Source organism: Sminthopsis crassicaudata, chromosome 1 (assembly GCF_048593235.1).
Source record: "Sminthopsis crassicaudata isolate SCR6 chromosome 1, ASM4859323v1, whole genome shotgun sequence".
NCBI classification, from domain to species: domain Eukaryota; kingdom Metazoa; phylum Chordata; class Mammalia; order Dasyuromorphia; family Dasyuridae; genus Sminthopsis; species Sminthopsis crassicaudata.
This window is the reverse complement of record NC_133617.1, coordinates 648,480,429-648,500,013: the sequence shown is the minus strand read 5'-3', so window position 1 is coordinate 648,500,013 and position 19,585 is coordinate 648,480,429. Positions and strand designations below refer to the sequence as shown.

Sequence of the window (19,585 nt, the reverse complement as noted above, 5' to 3'; positions counted from 1 at the left end):
TAAAGGATTTCAGAGATGAAGTGGAAAACTTTTTTTTTTTTTAATACCATATTCTTTTTCTTTTTCTTTTTTTTTTTTAATTTTTTATTTTATTTTATAATTATAACATTTTTTGACAGTACATATGCATGGGTAATTTTTTACAACATTATCCCTTGCACTTACTTCTATTCAGATTTTTTCCCTTCCTCCCCTAACCCCCTCCCCCAGATGGCAAGCAGTCTTATATATGTTAAATATATTACAGTATAATTTAGATACAATATATGTGTGTAGAACCGAATTTTTTGTTGCACAGGAAGAATTGGATTCAGAAGGTAAAAATAACAGTTTACATTCATTTCCCAGTGTTCCTTTTCTGGATGTAGCTGGTTCTGTCCATCATTAATCAATTGGAATTGGATTAGCTCTTCTCTATGTTGAAGAAATCCATGAAGTGGAAAACTTAATTGAAGAAGTGAGACAAGTTGAGCTCTATAGAATGGGTAGGTTTGGATGGATAGAAAGGTGAATAGGATTTCCAGGTGAAAAGAGTGAAGTGAACTAAAAAAGGCATGAAAGAAATGAGAATGTGCATGACAAGTTCTCAGGGCAGTGAGAAGACTGACCTAACTAGAATGTAGATGTGTGTTAAGGAATGTTTAAAAATAAGATTGTATTTGTAGAATCAAACTAAATTGGTGGAAGGAAGGGGGAGTAAAAGGGATAGAAATCAAGAGAGGAATTTGGATTTTATATGGTAGAAAAATGGGAAGCCATTGATTGTTTTTGAGAATGGGAAAGTTAGGGTGAGAGTAGTATTTAAGACTAATGTAACTATGAAGGGAGAGATGCTGGAATCAGGAAGTCCAGCTGAGAAGTTGTTTGTTATAATGCAAGTCTGAGTTGATAAGAACATGACCTATACTGGGAATGCAGAGAAAGATGAACATGAGAGACATTTTAAAGTAAAATGATTTTTGACTTAGTGAGTGACTTGGATATGAGGGATAAAAGGGAAGGATGAGTCAATGATTACTCAAAGATTGTGAGCTTGAGTGTCTGAGAGAATGGTGGTATTGTTTATAGAGACAGGGAAGTTGAAAGGATGAGCTGATTTGGAAAGAGAGAAAATGACTTCAGTTTTGGATTTGGGGATTTTGAAGTGGAGAGACATCAAAATGTCCAGCAGGAGATTAGATAAATATGACACTAACTGCTGGGAAAGTATAGGACTGGAGAAAAAGATTTGGAAATCCTTAATATAAGAGAGAATGTTGTAAGGGAAAAAAAAACAAAGTGCTAGACTAGAAATCAGGAGATCTAGGTTCTAGTTCTGCTTCTGTCATTGATTCACTTTTTGACTTTCAATTGCTTAATCTTTCTGGTAGTCAATTTCCATATTTATAAAATGAAAGGATTAGACTCTATGATATATAATGTCCCTTCTGTTGCCAGATATTATGATCTTATCTCTTTGGGTGGGACTGTCTTGGGGAAAGGCCAAGAACTATAGCCCTTCTAATCCTAAGGGAAGAGATTGAAGAAGGGAAGTATCCTATTGAGTTAATGCAGGAAAGGTGATCTATGTTGTGGAAAGTATCCATTTGCCTTCCAATATTTCTAATTCTGGTTTTGCTGCTTATGACAGTGAAGTACATTGTTAAAATACATCTTCATTATTCACAGAGGTAGTAATGTAATCACTAGCCAGATAGTAAGACATCTTCCCTAGGTTCTTGATGTACTTAGCAGCTCCTGCAGGCAGGGATGAATTGGTAAAAGTTTAACAACTAGCTTTTCCAAAAAACACACATGACATGCTTTTAAGGCTGTCTACATTATTAAACATTCTTTCCATCCTTTTCTTAAATCTAGACAGTGAACAAAACAATGATCAAGTCCTGATTAGTAGCATTTGCCCATTTCTTTTTTAAAAAATGTTTTTGATTTTTTTGTTTTTTAATATCACAATAGTTTTCCTCAACATTCCTTCTGCTATCCCTATTAAAAGCCTTGCCCTGTAACAATTAAATTTTTAAAATTAAAACTCTTTTACTTAAAGTTTTGAGTTCTAAATTCCATCTTTTTTCTCTTAATAAGCAATCAGATATAGGTTATTATGTGCAATTATGTAAAACTTCTCCATATTAGTTATTTTGTACAAGAAGGTTCAATAGGAAAAATTAAAGAAAATGAAAAAAGCATTCTTTAGTCAGTGTCAATTCTTTCTTTGGAGACAGATAGCATATTTCATCATTAGTCCTTTGGAAATGGATCATTTTTGGGATTTGGGATCCACAGTTTGGGTCATTGTATTGCTGAGAATAACCTAGTCCTTTACAGTTCTTCATCTAACAATATTGCCAAAGCTGTTTTGTTCACTTTGTTATGCATCATCAGTTCATGTAAGTCTCTACAGATTTTTCTGATAACATCCTGCTTGTCATTTCTTATAGCACAATAATGTTAACATTCCATTACAATCATATACCATAGCTTGCTTAGCCATTCCTCAATTAATGAGCATCCTTTTAATTTCCAATTCTTAGCTACCACAAAAAAATGCTGCTGTTTTTGTACAAATAAGTCCTTTTCCCATTTTGGAGGAAAGTTTTTGAGCTATAGATCTAGCAGAGGTATTGCTAGATCAAAACATTTGTCCATTTCTGAAGTGTAAATGATCACATTGATAATTTCCAGTCATTTCCAGGAAATTCCATCTGATTCATGTTTGCTCTACACCCCTGGCAGGAAGACTCACATCATCAGAAGAAGTAAACAGAATTTCATTTATTCATTCAACTAATTGCCCTTTAGAATGTTAGAGCTGCAAGAGAACTCAGAGGTCATTCAATCTTATTTCCTCATTTGGCACATGAAGAAACTGAGGTGTACAGAAACTAATAACTGCCATTTACATAAGATCTTGTGATTTGTAGTTTATTATACACATCTCATTTGATGCTCATGGTGCTATAAATACTATCCATTTTGCAGATGAGGAAATTGAAGCCCAGAGAAGCTAAAGGACTTGCTCATCTATGGTCACACAGTTAGTAAGTGTATATAGTGGGTTATAAACTGTAATCTTTAAGATTCACAATCTAAAAATTTTTCCTCTGGAAGGCTCCGTTGCTTGACCAAAGTAACAAAGATGGGATGGACAAGCTACAAGTTGAAATGATTGTTCTAACTTAAGAGTCTGTTGGTCTTTGCACATTACCATGCTGCTTCCCTCACATTCATTAATCGAATATTGTCCAGGTGTTATTCAGTAGAAGGAAGATGTGAAGTTTAACTTAATGAAGTTTACATCTAGTAGGATGATAATCCAGAAGCACAAATAACTATAACATGTTACATGATAAATATACATTTGAGAGGTGCAAATAAAAGTGCAGGTGAGGAAACAAACTCCAGGAAATGAAGTGTAATTCCCAAGGTCAGTTTTATCAATTTCAAAAAAATTGGACAAAATTATTTTTAAAGTCCTTTCCAGTTCTAAAGTTCCATGATTTGTAATCTTGGGGTTTTGAAGCTTTGTAAATCATAAAGTGAATGTAAATTATTACCATGGAGGTGATAAGTGAGTCATGAGAGTGGGGCAAGTTTTCAGAGGGCAACATAAAGGGAGAAACTTGGAAAGATGGAAGATCGAGCTTTTGGTAGACCTAAAGTTAGCAAGCAAGAGGAGGAAAAGGAATCAGTAAAGGCAGAGAGGGCAGAATAAGATCAGGATCTTATAATATTATAGAAGTAAAGGGAAAAGGACTTCACCAAGGTGAGAAAAATGAAAATTAACTGAGTAAAACTACTGTACCTTTTTGGTCCTTGTAGCTGTAGCCTTTTTTCCCCCTCCAATATGGTATCTTACACATATCCAGATTTGGAGAAGGACTAAATTGAATTTAAAACTGCTGCAGTGAGCAGCTTTGTAAAATGCAGCAGAAGGGATCAAGGGAAATGAGGGTAGAGAACAGGACATTGGATTTAGGATATAATTATTCATGAGTGATCTATGATGAATGAACTTTCCTAATAGGTGAGAAAATTTTAAAAATATGAGTACATCTTGAATAGTCACCCCTTTTTCAGTCACATCGTTAACACATTATAAGCAAACCTCACTGAAATGCCATTTGATCAATTGCCCATTTGTAAGATTTTTGTTATGAACCTAGCAGCTGCTTGTAATGCCATTTCAACTAACATTGTGATTTCATGGAACCAATTAAGCACTTTGGGTGGAGTGTGCCTTATGATGTGCCAATCACAGAATGTGCTATTCTCCTCCCTCCAACAAAAAAGCTTAGAGTCTTTATTCATATTCCCCAAAGTGAACTTCCTATGACCTTAGGATTACCAGGTCCATGTGATGGCTCACCAAAATGAGATACTGCTTTTAGGGGTAAGAGACTTCTGGCTGCTTTTGGGTCACACAAGTGTTTCAATCTGAATTCTTCCACATCCCCAAAATGCAACTCCTCAGCCCAACACATTCTCCATCTTTATTATGATATATCTTCAGAAAGGGATAGCGTTGGACCTAAAGTGGATGGGCTTTGAGACACATAAATTGTTTGTGTGCTAACATCAAAAACAGACAGATCTGGAACCAATCAAGTGAATGTAAATTAGAGGCTGCTTGATGTGAAATAACTTCTGCATGTTGGTCCGTAGAGGTGTGTAGCCAAAAAGGCACTGTGTGAATACAATTGTTTGGCAAGTCTCTGCTCTGTCACTTGTCCAAAGCGGTAAGTGTGTGAATGGATTTGTATGGGTAATGACTCTGAAATTAGCAACCAGCTTTTCTCCTCACTCCATGTTACTGGAAAACACATTGGATCTTGGCTCCTTTCCGGAGCTGAATTCTTGTGATGATCCTCAGTTGCTCAGAACTCAACATTTGTTCATCATTATCTCTTGTGTAATCACATTCTACAAACTGTAGGATGATATTACAGTTGTGTTTACAGAATAAAGGAACTTGCCTTATACCTTAATCAAATCATGATAGAGATGAGCCTCCTTAGATAACAAGTTTTTAAATAAATTCAAATGGTCATTAGATTTTCAGTCTCCTACTTGATTTGTTATGTGGAGTGATAGAATCTTTTGACATGTTTGGAATTACTCTTTTCTCTTACCCTTCTCATAAGCATTGTGAATATAACTATGGTATTTACTGTATATATTATGGTAGAAATTATTTTGTTTGTTTTACTGGACAAAACTTTCCAAAATATGATAATGCAAAGAAATCAATGATCAGCTCTGATTAGGGCCCTGCTAAAGTGCTGATTTTATCCGAAGTTCTTAGAGAACTAGATCTTCATTGTTTGGATGTGAGAAAATTAGATAATCACATTTGCCCTAATCCTTAATATTGATGCTTACATTTCAAAACCTTTTAATTAATTCTTTGAAACTTTTTAACAATCCATGCTTATTTTAATAAAATAGTGTTAATGTTGCAGTAGCATAGCATCTTTTTTTTTTTTGTATTGATTTTTAAAGGTTTTTTGTTTGTTTGTTTTTGCTGTTCCAGAATCTTAAAACAGATTTAATTTAGCAAAGGAAGAAATCTTCAACAAACAAAATATAAAAGTTTAATATTGATGCTACATATTTTGGGAGAAATTAGTTTGCTGACTTAAAATAATTAAAATAGGCTTAATACCTTAATTTTGGAGGAAAGAGTAAAAGGGAGAGGAGGTGAATGAATTTTTATTTTCAGTAGTTACCAGTTACCAAACCTGTTGATCTGCCAAGACAGTCTTATACTTTTTGTTTTTCAATTGCTCTGGGAGTTTGCATGAAGCCTATGCCATTCTCCCATGTTAGATAAGCAGAAAGTTTGCTGTGGCTGTGATAAATCTTAAGAACTTGGATATGTTTCTGGCACATATTTTGCCTGAGAAAGATGATGATGATTAACCTCTTTCCCCCCCTCCCCCCCTTCCTTTTTTCCTGTGGCTGGGAAGGGTGTGTATTTTTTTGCCTGTGCATTAAAAGAAAAAAAAAAAGTCCTTCTGCTGCAGTGCGTGTGCGCGCTGAGCCTTGCAAGATCGGAGTCTGTTTTGTGTGTCTCCAGGGCAGGGTTAGTTTGGTTGGCTGAGTGTCACACACAGATGTGACTCTTGTCTTTACCCTGCAAACGTACTTGGTGATGGCCCACCCCCTCTACCAGCCTCCCCCCACCCTCCTGCTTCCAAAAAAAAAGTCTTCAATCCCTCACTCCGCAGCAGCCTAACCTCAGGACCCGGGGGTGGGGGTGGGGGTGAGGGTGGGAGGAAAGAGGGAAGGAAGCTCTCACCGCAAGCCGGCGTCTGGGGCTAGGAGAAAACGCGCATATGCACACATGCATACATGCATGCACACAACACACGCCAACACACGCACCCAAAACTTTTGACTGCATCCTTGAACTTTTCTCCTTTTTCTTCTCTCGGCCTTTTTTGCCTATATTTTGTGGGCCGTGTGCGGTCTGCTCCCCTGCCCTCTCTCCAGCGGCGCCTGGACGCCTGGAGTTGATAAGGAAGCACCGGGAGCGGCCGCCGCTGCAGAGAGGAGGCAGCGGCTACCACCGAATTGCCGGTGCCGGTGCTGCTGGTGGTGGTGGTAGAGGAAGAAAAACCGGCCAAAGCGGACACTGCGAGAGCCAGAGGCTGAAACAGAAAGAAACGCCGAGATTTGCAGCAATCCGAATAAAGTTCGCGCGGTTTGCTCGGCGTTTTTCCTCTCCAACACCCCTCGCTACTCCTCCCCCTCCCTCCCCCGCCCTTGACAGCTGGCCGCAGGCACCCCCCCCCCCCCCCCCCCGGCCGGGCCTGCCACCTCCCCCCAGGGGCGCCACAGTGCAACCCCTCCCCTGGAGCCAACGGGGAAGGAAAAAGGTTCACTTTTAACCAGCAGAAATCGACTTCAATTTTTTTTGGAGACGGGAAACAACGGTGTCTCTTCAGACTACTTTGCAGAAAATAGGAAAACGGGAAACTTGTGGCAATTTTGTAGAGCATACCCGGCTCTCCCTGTCTCCTTTCCCCGTGGCTCCCCTGAACGAGCCCGCGCAGCCCTTTAGCTGCCTTCTCCGGGGACTTTTCCTCTTTCTTTCCTTTTTTCTCTCCAAGTCCCGACGCTTCCTTTCTCCCGACTGGAGAAGTTTAGTAGTCTTTAACTTGGGAGAGTATTAGACTTTCGATGTGTACATAAATCAATCACCTGGAGGTAGGGAGGGAGAGAGAGAGAGACAGAGAAGGAGAGAGAGAGAAGGAAAAGAGGCGGAGGAGGAGGAGGACGGCAGTGGCGGAGGGAGGGTAGAAAGGAGGGAACGAGGGGGGAGGAAGGAAAGAAAGAGGCAAAGGAGACACAGGAGTCAGAGGGGCTGGTCCAGACGCTGCCGCTAAGAGGAGACCGAGAGGCGGGGGCTGCAAGTGCACTTGACAACCAACATGCGGAGATGGTAAGAAGTTTCCAACATCCTTTCATTTTCATTCTAGACTTAATCTGAAATTACTGTAGCGCAGTAACGCTACGGAGGAGCTAGCTGGTTCGAGAATGTTTCTTTAACTTCAAGGAAGGGAAGGGTGAAAGAAAAACACACCCTAAGCCAACCTGGCTCTAGCTGAGCTCCTGAAATCTTGTTGTAAAACTTTTGCCTCAAAACTTTCAGTGAGAGCAAGGGTGGGGGTGGGGGCTGCCCTAAGATCCTATCTATGCCTTCCGTAGTCTCCCCCAAGAAAGGCGAGAGAGACATGAGCGGTTTGGTGAGGATGGGGGAGTTTGGGATTGGGGGCTTAGAGATGGGGGGGGGTAGGATGGGTGGAAAGGGGAGGGAGGAATGAATGGAACTTCTGTAGTAGTTGTCTACACTGAGGGAAAGCGTTTCGCACTCTGTAAAGGTAACTTTTGAAACTCAGCATAGGGGTGAAAGGGGATTACCATATGAGTGTGTGTGTATGTGTGTGTCTGCCACAGAAGGAGCAAACCCATTTTCCATCAGTGAACCTCCCTCTCCCTTCCCCCCACCTTTTTTTTTTTTTTTTTTTTGCCATAGTTTTCCTTGACTCAAATTATCTTTACTGCTAAGTGAAAGTTGTAGGAAGTGCCCCTGTACTTAGGTAAAGAATGTGAAAAACATGAGAGGTGCTGCATCCTTGGAAAATAACCTTCAAAGTTCTTTTCGACCAGAATTGAGAGGGCTTTTTTTTTTTTTAGATTTTATTTCAAAAACTTTGGTTGTTTTATGGAGGGGGGAGGAAGGGGACAGGGCAGAAATTCCTAGTGGTTCCTTTACGGTTGCAAGCCACAAGTACGTTAAAGAAGCATGACTACACATACAGTACCCAGCATGCTATCGGTATGCCCGTGTAGTCTGGAGTCAAGACCATCCAGCCACGGAAGAGCATGTCCATACTGAGTGAAGCGATTTGTGAGAAGTGTGGCTTGACCACTCCCTTGTTTCCACAAAGCATTGCTATTGTTATCCCACTTGGAGTTTTGGTGTCTTGTGCTCTGCAGGAAGATAGACGATGTAAGAAAAGGGAGATAGTGGGTTGCATTTTTTTCTTCCCTTACCCCTAATGTGACATGTCTTGTTTCAGTGATCAAAGCCATCACTGAAGTGTAGGAGATGCGACTGTCAGATGTAGACAACAACAACAAAAAAGATTGTAGCATGTGCCCGGGACTGTGGTTACAGTAACATTGACTGAAATTAAAGTGGTTTTGAAAGCAGCGTGCAATTTATGATGGTTCCAATTTACCCTAGACTCAAAGCTGTTGTAAAACTGATGTACAAAAGACATCATAAAATAATCCTATGTACCCAGGATTAAAATGGCAGAAAGTGACTCTTTTCAATTTTTTTTTGTGGTCCTCCCCCACTGTTGCTGTTTTTTGATGAATGTTTTTAAGTGTAACGACAAAACAAAATAGCAACATCTTTTTGGACTTGAATATTTGTTCTTCTGGCAATATTATGCTCAACCTTTAAAACTAGGACAAAGTAATATTTCCCCTCTTATTTCTAATCTATATATTGCTGTTCATCCACATAGTTATTCCTAATATTGCAATCACTTTGCAAATTGATTATATGGGAATTACTTTTAAATAGTAGTTAAGGTCATTTGTATTTCACGATTTTGCATTTTGGTTTAAGGTATTAATACTGACTTTTGTCTCAGGAATGAATCCACTTGCCTTAAGTATAGAGTTTATTTCTGCCTCTATTATTTGTTGAGATTGATCCCTAGCTCAATAAGAATAAGAGAGCTTGTGAAAGTGTATAGATATTGCCTTCTTAGCAGTCACAAAACTCTCATCTGAACCTTTTATAGGGTGTAAGCGGTCTGTTTTATTTTGTAGCTGGTTCATTTAAACTTTCCAGCAATTACGAAGTTTTCTTGTAGGTAGGTCCTCTTTAACTTCCCATACTAAAGTATATTTAAAATCCAGATTGCTAATCACTTTACCAAGGGTTACATTAGTATGTTCACCTGAATGAAGTCACATTGAGGTTCAATATAAACTTTGCTAATGAGCTTCTAAGTAAAGTTGGAAACTTGTGTTTTTCAACTTTGGGATTATTAACTGTGTTATCATTTTTCCCAATACTTTTGACAAAAATGAATTTCAGCTCATTTTTTTGAAGGTGAATTTTTACAAAATGTTAATAGCTCAAATACATCCCTAACGTCTGTGTTTTTCCTACATGAGGTTCGAGGTGTATATGTCAGACAGGGAAATGTGATTACATAAACCAAAGCAATAAAGAAGCAGACAAAAGCTGAGCCTACTATTGCTCTATTAAAATGTGTTACAGTTTGAATTTCCAAGTGAGAGTTTTTGAGTTCAGTGCTTTACATAACATTTTGTCCTAATCTTGCTTGCTGTCAGGGATGTTTCATGGTTGTGCAATTGCTCCAGTCAAGAATGCCAATTTGCATTCCAGGAGTGTCATTTGATTACTTTTATCTGCACAGCTCCAAGACTGGCCCAGACCCCTCATTTCATCTTGCCATGTCACGAGTCAATGCTGTGTCGTCTTTGCAAAAATCTGCCTGATTTAGACAAGAAAGAAAAGTACTTTCATGTTACAGCCGCAGTCCCCTGCTAACTTGTCAGCAGCAGGATATGATTCACTTGGGCCCTGAAGAATGGAACAGAGAGAAGGGTTAGGCGGTTCAATAAAGCCCATGGACAGGTAGTGTGTGACGTCCCCTGAGAGTTTAAGTTAATGAAGAACAGGTCTGCTTAGTTCTCCACACTCTGACCTGGTGCTGTCCCCACAGTTTTCTCATTTGATCTTTCTCAGCAAATTGATCTTTTCTTGTATTTTTTTGCCTTCCAAGTTAGTCCTTGTGGGACTGAAATTAGCAGAGCAACTTAAGTTGGATAATACAGTTGTTCAGAAAAGAAGAAATTGGACACTAGCTCAAAAAAGTTGGGGTGGGCTGGGTGGGGGGAGCGATATGCTTTTTTGTTGTTGTTGCTGCTGAAAATTTTTCCTTATTTAAGGGAGTCCAAAAAAGGTGATGACTTAGAAGTTAGTTTTCTCTCCCTTTAATCTTTTGACACTAAATTCAATGCTAATTTAACTTTTACTTTCTAGATTTAAAAACACACAAAAGATACAGTGAACAGTAAAGGTATGCTTTAATACTTTTCATATAAGCTTGTTAGAAATGATTTACTAGTCTGTTCTGAGATTTTAATATAGTAAGACATGCTAAATATCAATGGCATATATCAGCTATTCTATTTATCATCTGTTAAATAACTATAATACCAAAATATCCAATACTGAATTGAAGAAAAGATTAAACAATAAAACAGTCATTACTGATGCTGTACATAAATATTATGGTAGAGTAAAATGTGTTCTACAAATTATCTAAAGCATTTCAATTTCCTGTAAATTCTGCCGTTGCACTGATAAAGTATGTACTCTGATTAGTATTGCTTTCAAGGTACTGCTTTTGAAGGCAAGTTTTCAGGACCTGGAATTTCGTGATTATTCATTCTCCCTGTATTTTTCAAATTATAAGTAATTAATAATTAAAGGGGGGAAAATCTGATTTGTGTGTGTGTGTGTGTGTGTGTGTGTATGTGTATGTGTGTGTGTACATACACACATGTGCATATATATTATTTGTAGAGTAAATATTTCTAAACAGATTAAAATTTCATAATAGAATTTTATAAGTCAAATATGAGTAGTTAGAAGTGATTGAGATTCTTTACAGTACACATAAGAAGTAATACTTAACTTTCCTTGTCCCTTTGCAAATGATCGCATTTATCATGAATGTCCTACCAAGGTATAGAATTGAAAACATTGCTAAGTGAAAACAAGAATCCTTATATAATCTTTCCTTTCTCTTGAGTGTATTGCTTTGTAAAATGGATGGAAATCGAATAGGCTCATTGGTTAGTAAACTCCTCTCTGAAGAGCTAGAGGGAGCCTTGTGATTTTATGAGATATGCCTAAGATAAAAAATGGAAAATGCTTTGGAAAACGAACTAGTGCAGAAAAGGAGTTGTTAGCAATCACAGTTTTAGAATTTAGATATAGAAATGCATTTAGCATTTTAGCTGTGATGAGAATGCCCATTAGAACCTTGCCCTTGACCTGTAGAATGCTTTCTTAGACCGACTAAAATACAACTCTAAATGTATATTGAGCCTATATTGATCATAGTTGAGACCTTTGGTAATTTATTGTTTAAAGGACTTATTAGCTTCATTTTTGTTTGGAACCAGTAGTGAAACTTCAGTTAAAAATTAGTTATTCAAAAAAATCAACATAACATATAGATTCTTTTATTCACTGAGAAAAATCCCCTTTCTACACAAGATGCTTTTCATGGAGAAATGGCTTTACTCTGAAGAGGAACCACTTTTAATATGAATGATTTGAATTGGGAGGACGTAATAACAGGCCATTTAGAAAGCTGATATGTGAGAAACCATAACACTCCTTCTTACTTTGCTCTATTGTTCATCTTAAAGAAATCTTCCTTAAATGATATTAATTTCAATATTTGTTTAATTTCACAGTGGTGTTTACCACTTGTTCTACAAAATTTGTGAGATAAAACTTTATATTCAAGATCCATTGATCATAATTGCTGTTTAATATTTGTATGCTAGTTTTTACGAGTATAAGTTTGGAAAAACTTATTTACCATTTAAGTAAATCATATAATCCAATGAGATAAATTGCCAGATTGACTTTTTAAAAAATCTTTGCACAGTAGTTCCTATTATGTCCCTAGCCAATAAAAGCCTTTATTTGTTGCTTATTAGAACCCTCAGTACACTCAAGAGTTCAGCTGTAATTTAATTTGGCTGTTTAAAGAGGCTTCCTTGTTTTAGAACATATCCATAGTTCAGTTTTACCATTTGTTGTGAATCTCTGCTATATAAACTGTTCATGTTTATCTGAATTACTTTCCAGGTATTTCAGAGTTTGTGTTACAACTTTATTTTGTGAAATAACAAAAAGCTAAAGTATATAGAAATCTATATGGATTTTTTTTTTCCTTTTCTCTTTCCCTTCCTTCCTTCCTTCCTTCCTTCCTTCCTTCCTTCCTTCCTTCCTTCCTTCCTTCCTTCCTTCCTTCCTTCCTTCCTTCCTTCCTTCCTTCCTTCCTTCCTTCCTTCCTTCCTTCCTTCCTTCCTTCCTTCCTTCCTTCCTTCCTTCCTTCCTTCCTTCCTTCCTTCCTTCCTTCCTTCCTTCCTTCCTTCCTTCCTTCCTTCCTTCCTTCCTTCCTTCCTTCCTTCCTTCCTTCCTTCCTTCCTTCCTTCTTTCCTTCCTTCCTTCCTTCTTTCCTTTTTCTTTCTTTCTTAATCTTGAGACACTTTGTGTCTCTGGTGTTTTTTTCTACTGCTAAAGCTATTCTGTCATTTATTTTAAAGTTCTTGCCCTTAAAGAATAAAAACTTCTTCAAAGGAGGATGAAGAAAGCTTTTAAAAACTAACTTTCCTAATTAAGAAATATAGCTCAGGCCATTTCAAAGTGGCAGTCATTTTAAAATATAAACATTTTTTTTCCTTTTAAAATTCTAATTCACAGTTTTCTAGCCCAATAAGTTATAATTGCTTACATTAACCATTAAGGAGTTTTGCCGACTGAAGGATGTGAGTTGGAAAATGTAGTTATAGAGTACAAAACTTAACTGTTCATTGCCAGTAAGATGAGTCTCAAGAATTCTTTATTTAAGAGGGTGTGGGATATATAGAGTGTAGATTATGAACTGCTGCGATCCATTTAAAATGAAAGTGTGTGTGTCTTTTGTGTTTATGTGTGTGTGTGTGTGAATAAAATTGATATTAATGATTGTGGGAGTCACATCAATCCAACCCTGCAGATACATTATAGAACAGTGGTCAAAATGTACAGTATTGTCTTAAAACTTATGTTTCATGTGTCTTCAGTCATTGCTTTTTGTGTGGAGTACAAAGATATAACAATACACACAAAACATTTTTTTCCCCTATTATGACCTTATATTTGCCAAAGTGCCCCATGCTGAAATTCCTTTTCAGTATTTTTTTTTTTTTTTGTCCAAAGCCAGACATGTACCCAGACACAAAAGACTCTGTGTATAGCAAGCTGTTTTAAATATTGTGACTCGATGCTATGCTGTCCTTTCTCTGCTTGAGCCAAGGATCTCTGCTCAGTGTCTGTGGATTACCAAGCCCCTTCTTTATTGTACCTCTTGTCAGCTATTCCTATTCATTTAACCTTTCATTAGTGTCTGTGCAGCTTCACTGTCTAGAAAGGCAAGGAAAAAACCTAAAGGGCCTACTGTCACAGTTATTAGATTTCTCCGTTACATCCCAGCAACCATAAAGGAGTAAGAGTCAACACTATTGTCGTACATGCTGCTATCCTGGGGTGCAACTCTTCTGTGCATGTCAAGGACATGTGCCACATGTTGATAATGCATCCCAGGGATAAATGCACAACATGGGGGATAGACTGAGGCTGGCAGTAATGAGCTTTGGAGGAGTTATTGCAAAGACAAACAGTTTGTGAAGGAATTTTGCTTAAGAGGCCAAGAAGATGGACTGCATTAAGGGTTGCCAAGGTTTGCTTCTGAGGTGCTTGTCAATCACATGGTTTTCATATGAACCTCATTTGTAGGGGAAAATTAAGTATTTTTGACAGCCAGGAAAAATGCCTTCTTTTTTTCCCCTTCAGAAGAATGGAAAGACACTATGTTTCTGATGTTTCCCTTAATATTGGGGGGGCAAAGATTAAATTATTCAAACCTATACAAAAGTCCATTAGATTAGAATGAGAGTATGAGAGTATAAAGGGAGATGAATTCTGGATCCCCTAGGTATGATGTTCTAAAGAACAATTAAATTAAATTAATTCAATTATTTATTTCTCCATGTATTTTATCTCTTATATCCCTCCTCCTGCCCTCCCCCCATCCCCCACTACACACACTGACCTGTCAAGTATGAATGTTTTGAGCCTTTAAGAATGTTTTGTCTCTTTGTACATGTTCTTAGATTTTATTTCAGTTCAATTCAGTTCAGCAATTATTGTAAGCTTCTGTGCATAAAAAAGGGGCAGTTAGCACAATAAATAGAGCACTGGGTCTAGAGTTGGAAGATCTGAGTTCAAATGCTATTTTAGACACTTTTACCTCAGTTTCCTCATCTGTGGGAAACTACTCCAGTATCTTAGCCTAGGAAACCCTAAATGGGATCATGAAGAGTTGGATACCACTGGAACAATGGAACAGCAGTATGTAGAAAACACTGTAGGTGAAAAGGGAAGAGTCTCTTCCTTCAAGGAGCTTGCATTCTAAAGGGAGATAGAATTTTTTTTAATAGCTTTTTATTTACAAGATACATGCATGGGTAATTTTTCAGCATTGACAATCACAAAACCTTTTGTTCCATTTTTTCCCCTCCTTCCCCCACCCCCTCCCCCAGATGGCAGGTTGACTAATACATGTTAAATATGTTAAAATATAAGTTAAATACAACATATGTATACATTTCCATATAGTTATTTTGCAGTACAAAAAGAATTTGAAATGGTGTACAATTAACCTATGAAGGAAATAAAAAATGCATAGAGGGATTGGGAATTCTATATAGTGGTTCACAGGGAGATATAATTCTTATAAAAGTAAGTAAATATATTTTAAAAGTAATATCAAAAGAGAGAAGGTGCTGTTTTTGCTTCAACATTAATAATAAAAAATTTATTATTTTGAAATAAAATTTTCAAAGTTTTATAAATGGTAAGCCATGTCTTATTTGCCCAGTTTTTCATGCAATTTCCCAAATTAGAAATAGTCTTTTAACAACAATTTAGTAATTTTTTCTACTTTCCTTCTTTTAATATTAATAATTAAAATAATTTTTTTTTTTTTTTTTTTTTTTTTTTGCATTTCTACTAAACTGAACTTCAGTGGTGAGGGCCTCACCTTTTTTTTCTTTCTTTCCTCCTTTCCCCTTTCTCCTTTCCTCTTTTTCTTCTTCCTTTTTTCCTTTCTTCCTTCTTTCCTTCTTTCCCTCCTTTGTTTCTTCCTTCTCTGTTTTTCATATCTTAGTGATTTCTCAATAAATCCCTGAGAGCTTGATGGTCTTTCATTGTCTCTTCTCCCGCTCTCCCCCTTCTTCCCTCCCTCCCCCCTCTCCCCCAGTCCCTTGTACTGCAGGTGAGGCATAAACTGCTAATGGCAGTATCAAGTTTGAAACAAGACTGGGATTGACAATTCTTTGGACTTTGCTCGGCTAATCATGCAGCTATGTGTAACTGGGAATGGAAGAGAAAGGAATAATTTTCATAGGCTTTCTCATTGAATTTTCTGTCCAGGGAGATTTTCTTCTTTACTGAGCTATTGAAGGAACAGGTTTTCCATTTAGGGACTTACCCTAGACCTTGACTTAAAGTCTTGACTTTATAATTGTTGCAGCCATACTATGGTACCTGTGGAAATATACTCAGCCTTGCTGTGAGCTGAGGGGCGTTCCTGTTCACAACAAATCCAGGGGTGAATATAACTTTAGTACTTTATTATTCCCTTCATCCAATGGCAAACTAAGACATCTCTGACGTTTGTCATGTTACGAAAAGGTAGAGTTGAGGTTAGGGTTGGGGATCAGGGAATGTTAACAACAGATATTTTATTACCTGCCGTGTAAAGAATTGTGCAGAGCTGAAGTAAAGCACCTTATGGAGTTTGTGGTCTATTGAAAGATACAAACAAAAACATAAAAGTCATGCAATATAATATCTAAATGAATTAGGTGTGGTACAACATATAGGAGATCTGGTGGGAAAGACTGACAGGTGATCAAGAAAGACTTCATGGAAGAGGTATCATTCAGCTGTACTTAAAAAGGTATGTGAGGAAGGACATTTTAGCCTTAGTAAACAGTGTAATGTAAGCAAAGATATTACTAAAAGTAATAGTGTGTGTGGGATAGGGGAGTAGGGAGCAGAACAGAGAGTTTACCTACTATGACTGGAACTGAGAATGCAAAGAGATGTGAAATAAAGAAGAAAAGGCAAGCTGATATCATTGTGGAGGGTCTTGAATGTGAAACAAATTTAAGAAAGAAAAAGACAATACTTAGAATATAAAAAAATCAGAACAGAAAATATTTTGGTATCAGATGGGGAATGTAAAAAATATCTTTATATTATTGTTTTGTTTGTAAAGAATTCTCCTGGTGATAGGTGTCTAGAGGTACCGTCTTTTTGGGAGTCAAAATTCAGTGGATGCCCTAATTCCAGAAGAAAGTATGTGAAATAGGTCTGATTACAGTATTAACCAATTTTTCTTTGATGTTTCCTGAATCCACTGAACTCTAATAAGTAACTTAGATGTTCTCTCTCTCTTAATATCTCAATCAGACAGATCCTGACAGTGCTTATATCCCAGTGTTGAGCATAGTACATGACAGAATAAATTACAGAATTGGGAAAGGGAATAGACCTATTATTTCATTAAACAAGGGGCAGCTAGGTGGTCCAGTGGATAAAGCACCAGCCCTGAAGTCAGGAGGACCTGAATTCAAATTTGACCTCAAACACTTACGACCTCCCAACTGTGTGACCCTGGGTAAGTCACTTAACCCCAATTGCCTCAGCAAAAAAAAAAAAAAAAAAAAAAAAAAATCCTGAAAAAAGGGATATCCCAGATGATGAAATTCCCTCTCTACCAATCCAGGTTAGTGCCTTCTCTGTTACTTGTAGCCTTAGAAAATTGCTTAGAGACAGCTAGAGTTTCAATGATTTGTCCAGCATCATACAACATACAAGTATCTGAGATTAGACTTGAATTCAGTTCTTTTTGTATCCAAGGCAGGATTTTTTTGTCCATTCAACTTTTGTGTCTCTTGTGGGCATGTCATTAAAACTTTTTCATTCATTTAATGGTCCCAGATGTCCTTGTCATGGGGATGCAGGTTAACAGTAGTCTTCCATTTAATTATTATAGCCCTTCCTGAATTGCTTTGATCTCTCAAAATCATTGCCTGATAGCTAGCTTTCTGGTGATGAGTTCCTTTGAACTAGATTGGTTCTCTTTTGACATATCCAGTCAATTTCTGGATTTTTCCCCAAAATCTTTTCCAAATTATTAAGGCTATTAGAGCTTATTTGAGAATTATGGGATATTGTATTTATTTATAGAAGGTGTTTAATAAATGTGTAATATTGAATGACAGCAATTTTATGATAATCATGGAATTGTTAATAGTTCATTATGCCAAAGTTTTCCATAAATACTTAGTTCTTAACAAAAGCATAAATTAATGTTTGGATGAAGATTTTTAAGAAGAAAAGGCATTTTACATCTTTAAAAACAAATGGCTTGAGTACTATATTTGATGTGTGTATTGAGTATACTCCTAAATGAGAAACAATTGAAACAATGAATAGGAGTGTTTGCCTAGTTCTTATTGACTATATATGCCCTTGTGAGAAATGTAAATTATCTAGTTTATTTATCCATGTTTCTGGTATATGGTATTTGAATTAATTAATGTGAACAGTTTTCTTTCCCTTTTTACCCGATTAGTTTGTAATTAAAATAATTTATAAGATCCAGTTATCAAGACTTGGAAATAAATGAAAGGTAAAGGCTATTTGAAGGCTATCATGTGGGATCATCCTCAAATTGCAAGCATTATTTATTTTTCTGAAAGCTGAATTTTTCTCTTCATTCCTGATAATACAGATCTATGTTTATTGCTAAGTATTTTTGTAGTTTTTAATAGGGTGGTTATTGTCTTAGCTGCATTGAATTTTTGGGCATTTTCCCAGTTATTTTAATGATAAGATATTATTCATTTTGGCATAGTAGTTAATGCTAGATTATGATTTTTAATCAGATGTTTATATGGAATTGTATTTTTGCTTATTAATGCAAAAATATTAATAGTCAACAAAGCACATGGGATTTATCACTGGTACTGATTCCACTGACACAGACTGCTCTTCCCCCTTCCCTCTTTTTTCTCATGCCTTGGTAGACAATTTTTTTGAACTGTATTGATCCTTTACTCCTAAAAAATATTATTACCTGCTTTCTGGCAGAGAGTCTTTCTGAATTTCCTTAGACTGGTTCCCTAAAAGCAATACACAATTCACCGTGAAGCCCACATTTGAAACCTTGTGCCCTTGGTAGGAGGATCTAGCAAAGCTTGTGTTCCATTTGTGTAGCCCCTAAGATCCCAGGGTCATCCCTGGGTCATCATGAGGCATTGCAGGAAGACTTTAGTGGAGTCAAAATTATTTAGATATTGACAGTTAGCCAATCTCAACACACATTCATGATGTCAATTCCAAGCTACACTTGGAAAGTTTATTTTTCTTTTCTGATTGAAATGACTAAAGCATTTAGAGAACTTAAAATTATTTTCCCCTTAGGGGGGAAAAACATTAATTCCATCTTTGCTATTTAGTGACTTTCAGCCTCAGGTAAAGGTAAATTCTCAGTATGCCAAATGACACATTAGGTCATTTTGAACAAAGTAATACTGCTTTGTGTCCACTATTTAACTCCATAAATAATATAATAAATGTTATTAAGTTTGGTATTTAAGAAAAGCATTAGACTGGGTCAGTCTCAGGTTCTGTCCCTTAACTATCTTTGTGATCTTAATATTTGTACAACTTCATAGAATTGTGAGGAAAATCTTTTTAAAAGATTTGAATGCTATGAAAATGGAGCTGTGTTTCTGTTTTAGGACAGTAAGAAGTTCTTGAATTTTAATTATTACAACTATACCCAGTTATGTTGCTGTACAGATATCTCTCCCATAATTTATCCCTGGGCAAAAGAATATGATCACTTCTAAGACAAGTGACATCTTTCATGGCCTAGGAACATACTTTTTTATTTTTATTTTTTTCTTCAATACTCTTTTGTTTTTCCAATTACATGTAAAGATAGTTTTCACCATTCATTTTTAAGACATTTTGAATTGCAAATTTTTTCTCCCTCCCTTCTTTGCCTCCCCCCTCTCCAAGAGAGCAGGCAATCTGATACAGCTTATACATGTATAATCATTTAAAACATATTTCCATATTTGCCACATTGTGAAAAAAAAAGTC

At 36.8% G+C, this 19,585-nt stretch overlaps 1 protein-coding gene across 4 annotated transcripts in view; it reads left to right on the top strand.

The window, feature by feature from the left end:
- Positions 1-7,301: 7,301 nt before the first annotated feature.
- Positions 7,302-19,585, top strand: part of BNC2 (basonuclin zinc finger protein 2) — a 530,176-nt gene continuing 517,892 nt past the window's right edge. Inside the window, exon 1 of one of the 4 annotated variants that reach the window (XM_074282946.1) lies at positions 7,302-7,444. In XM_074282946.1, coding sequence (XP_074139047.1) covers positions 7,442-7,444 — 3 coding nt within the window. In that variant the 5' untranslated portion in view covers positions 7,302-7,441. Of the gene's footprint in view, positions 7,445-9,937; positions 10,190-19,585 lie in introns of those variants that run through there. The other 3 variants (XM_074282950.1, XM_074282948.1, XM_074282947.1) reach the window with 3 other exon arrangements.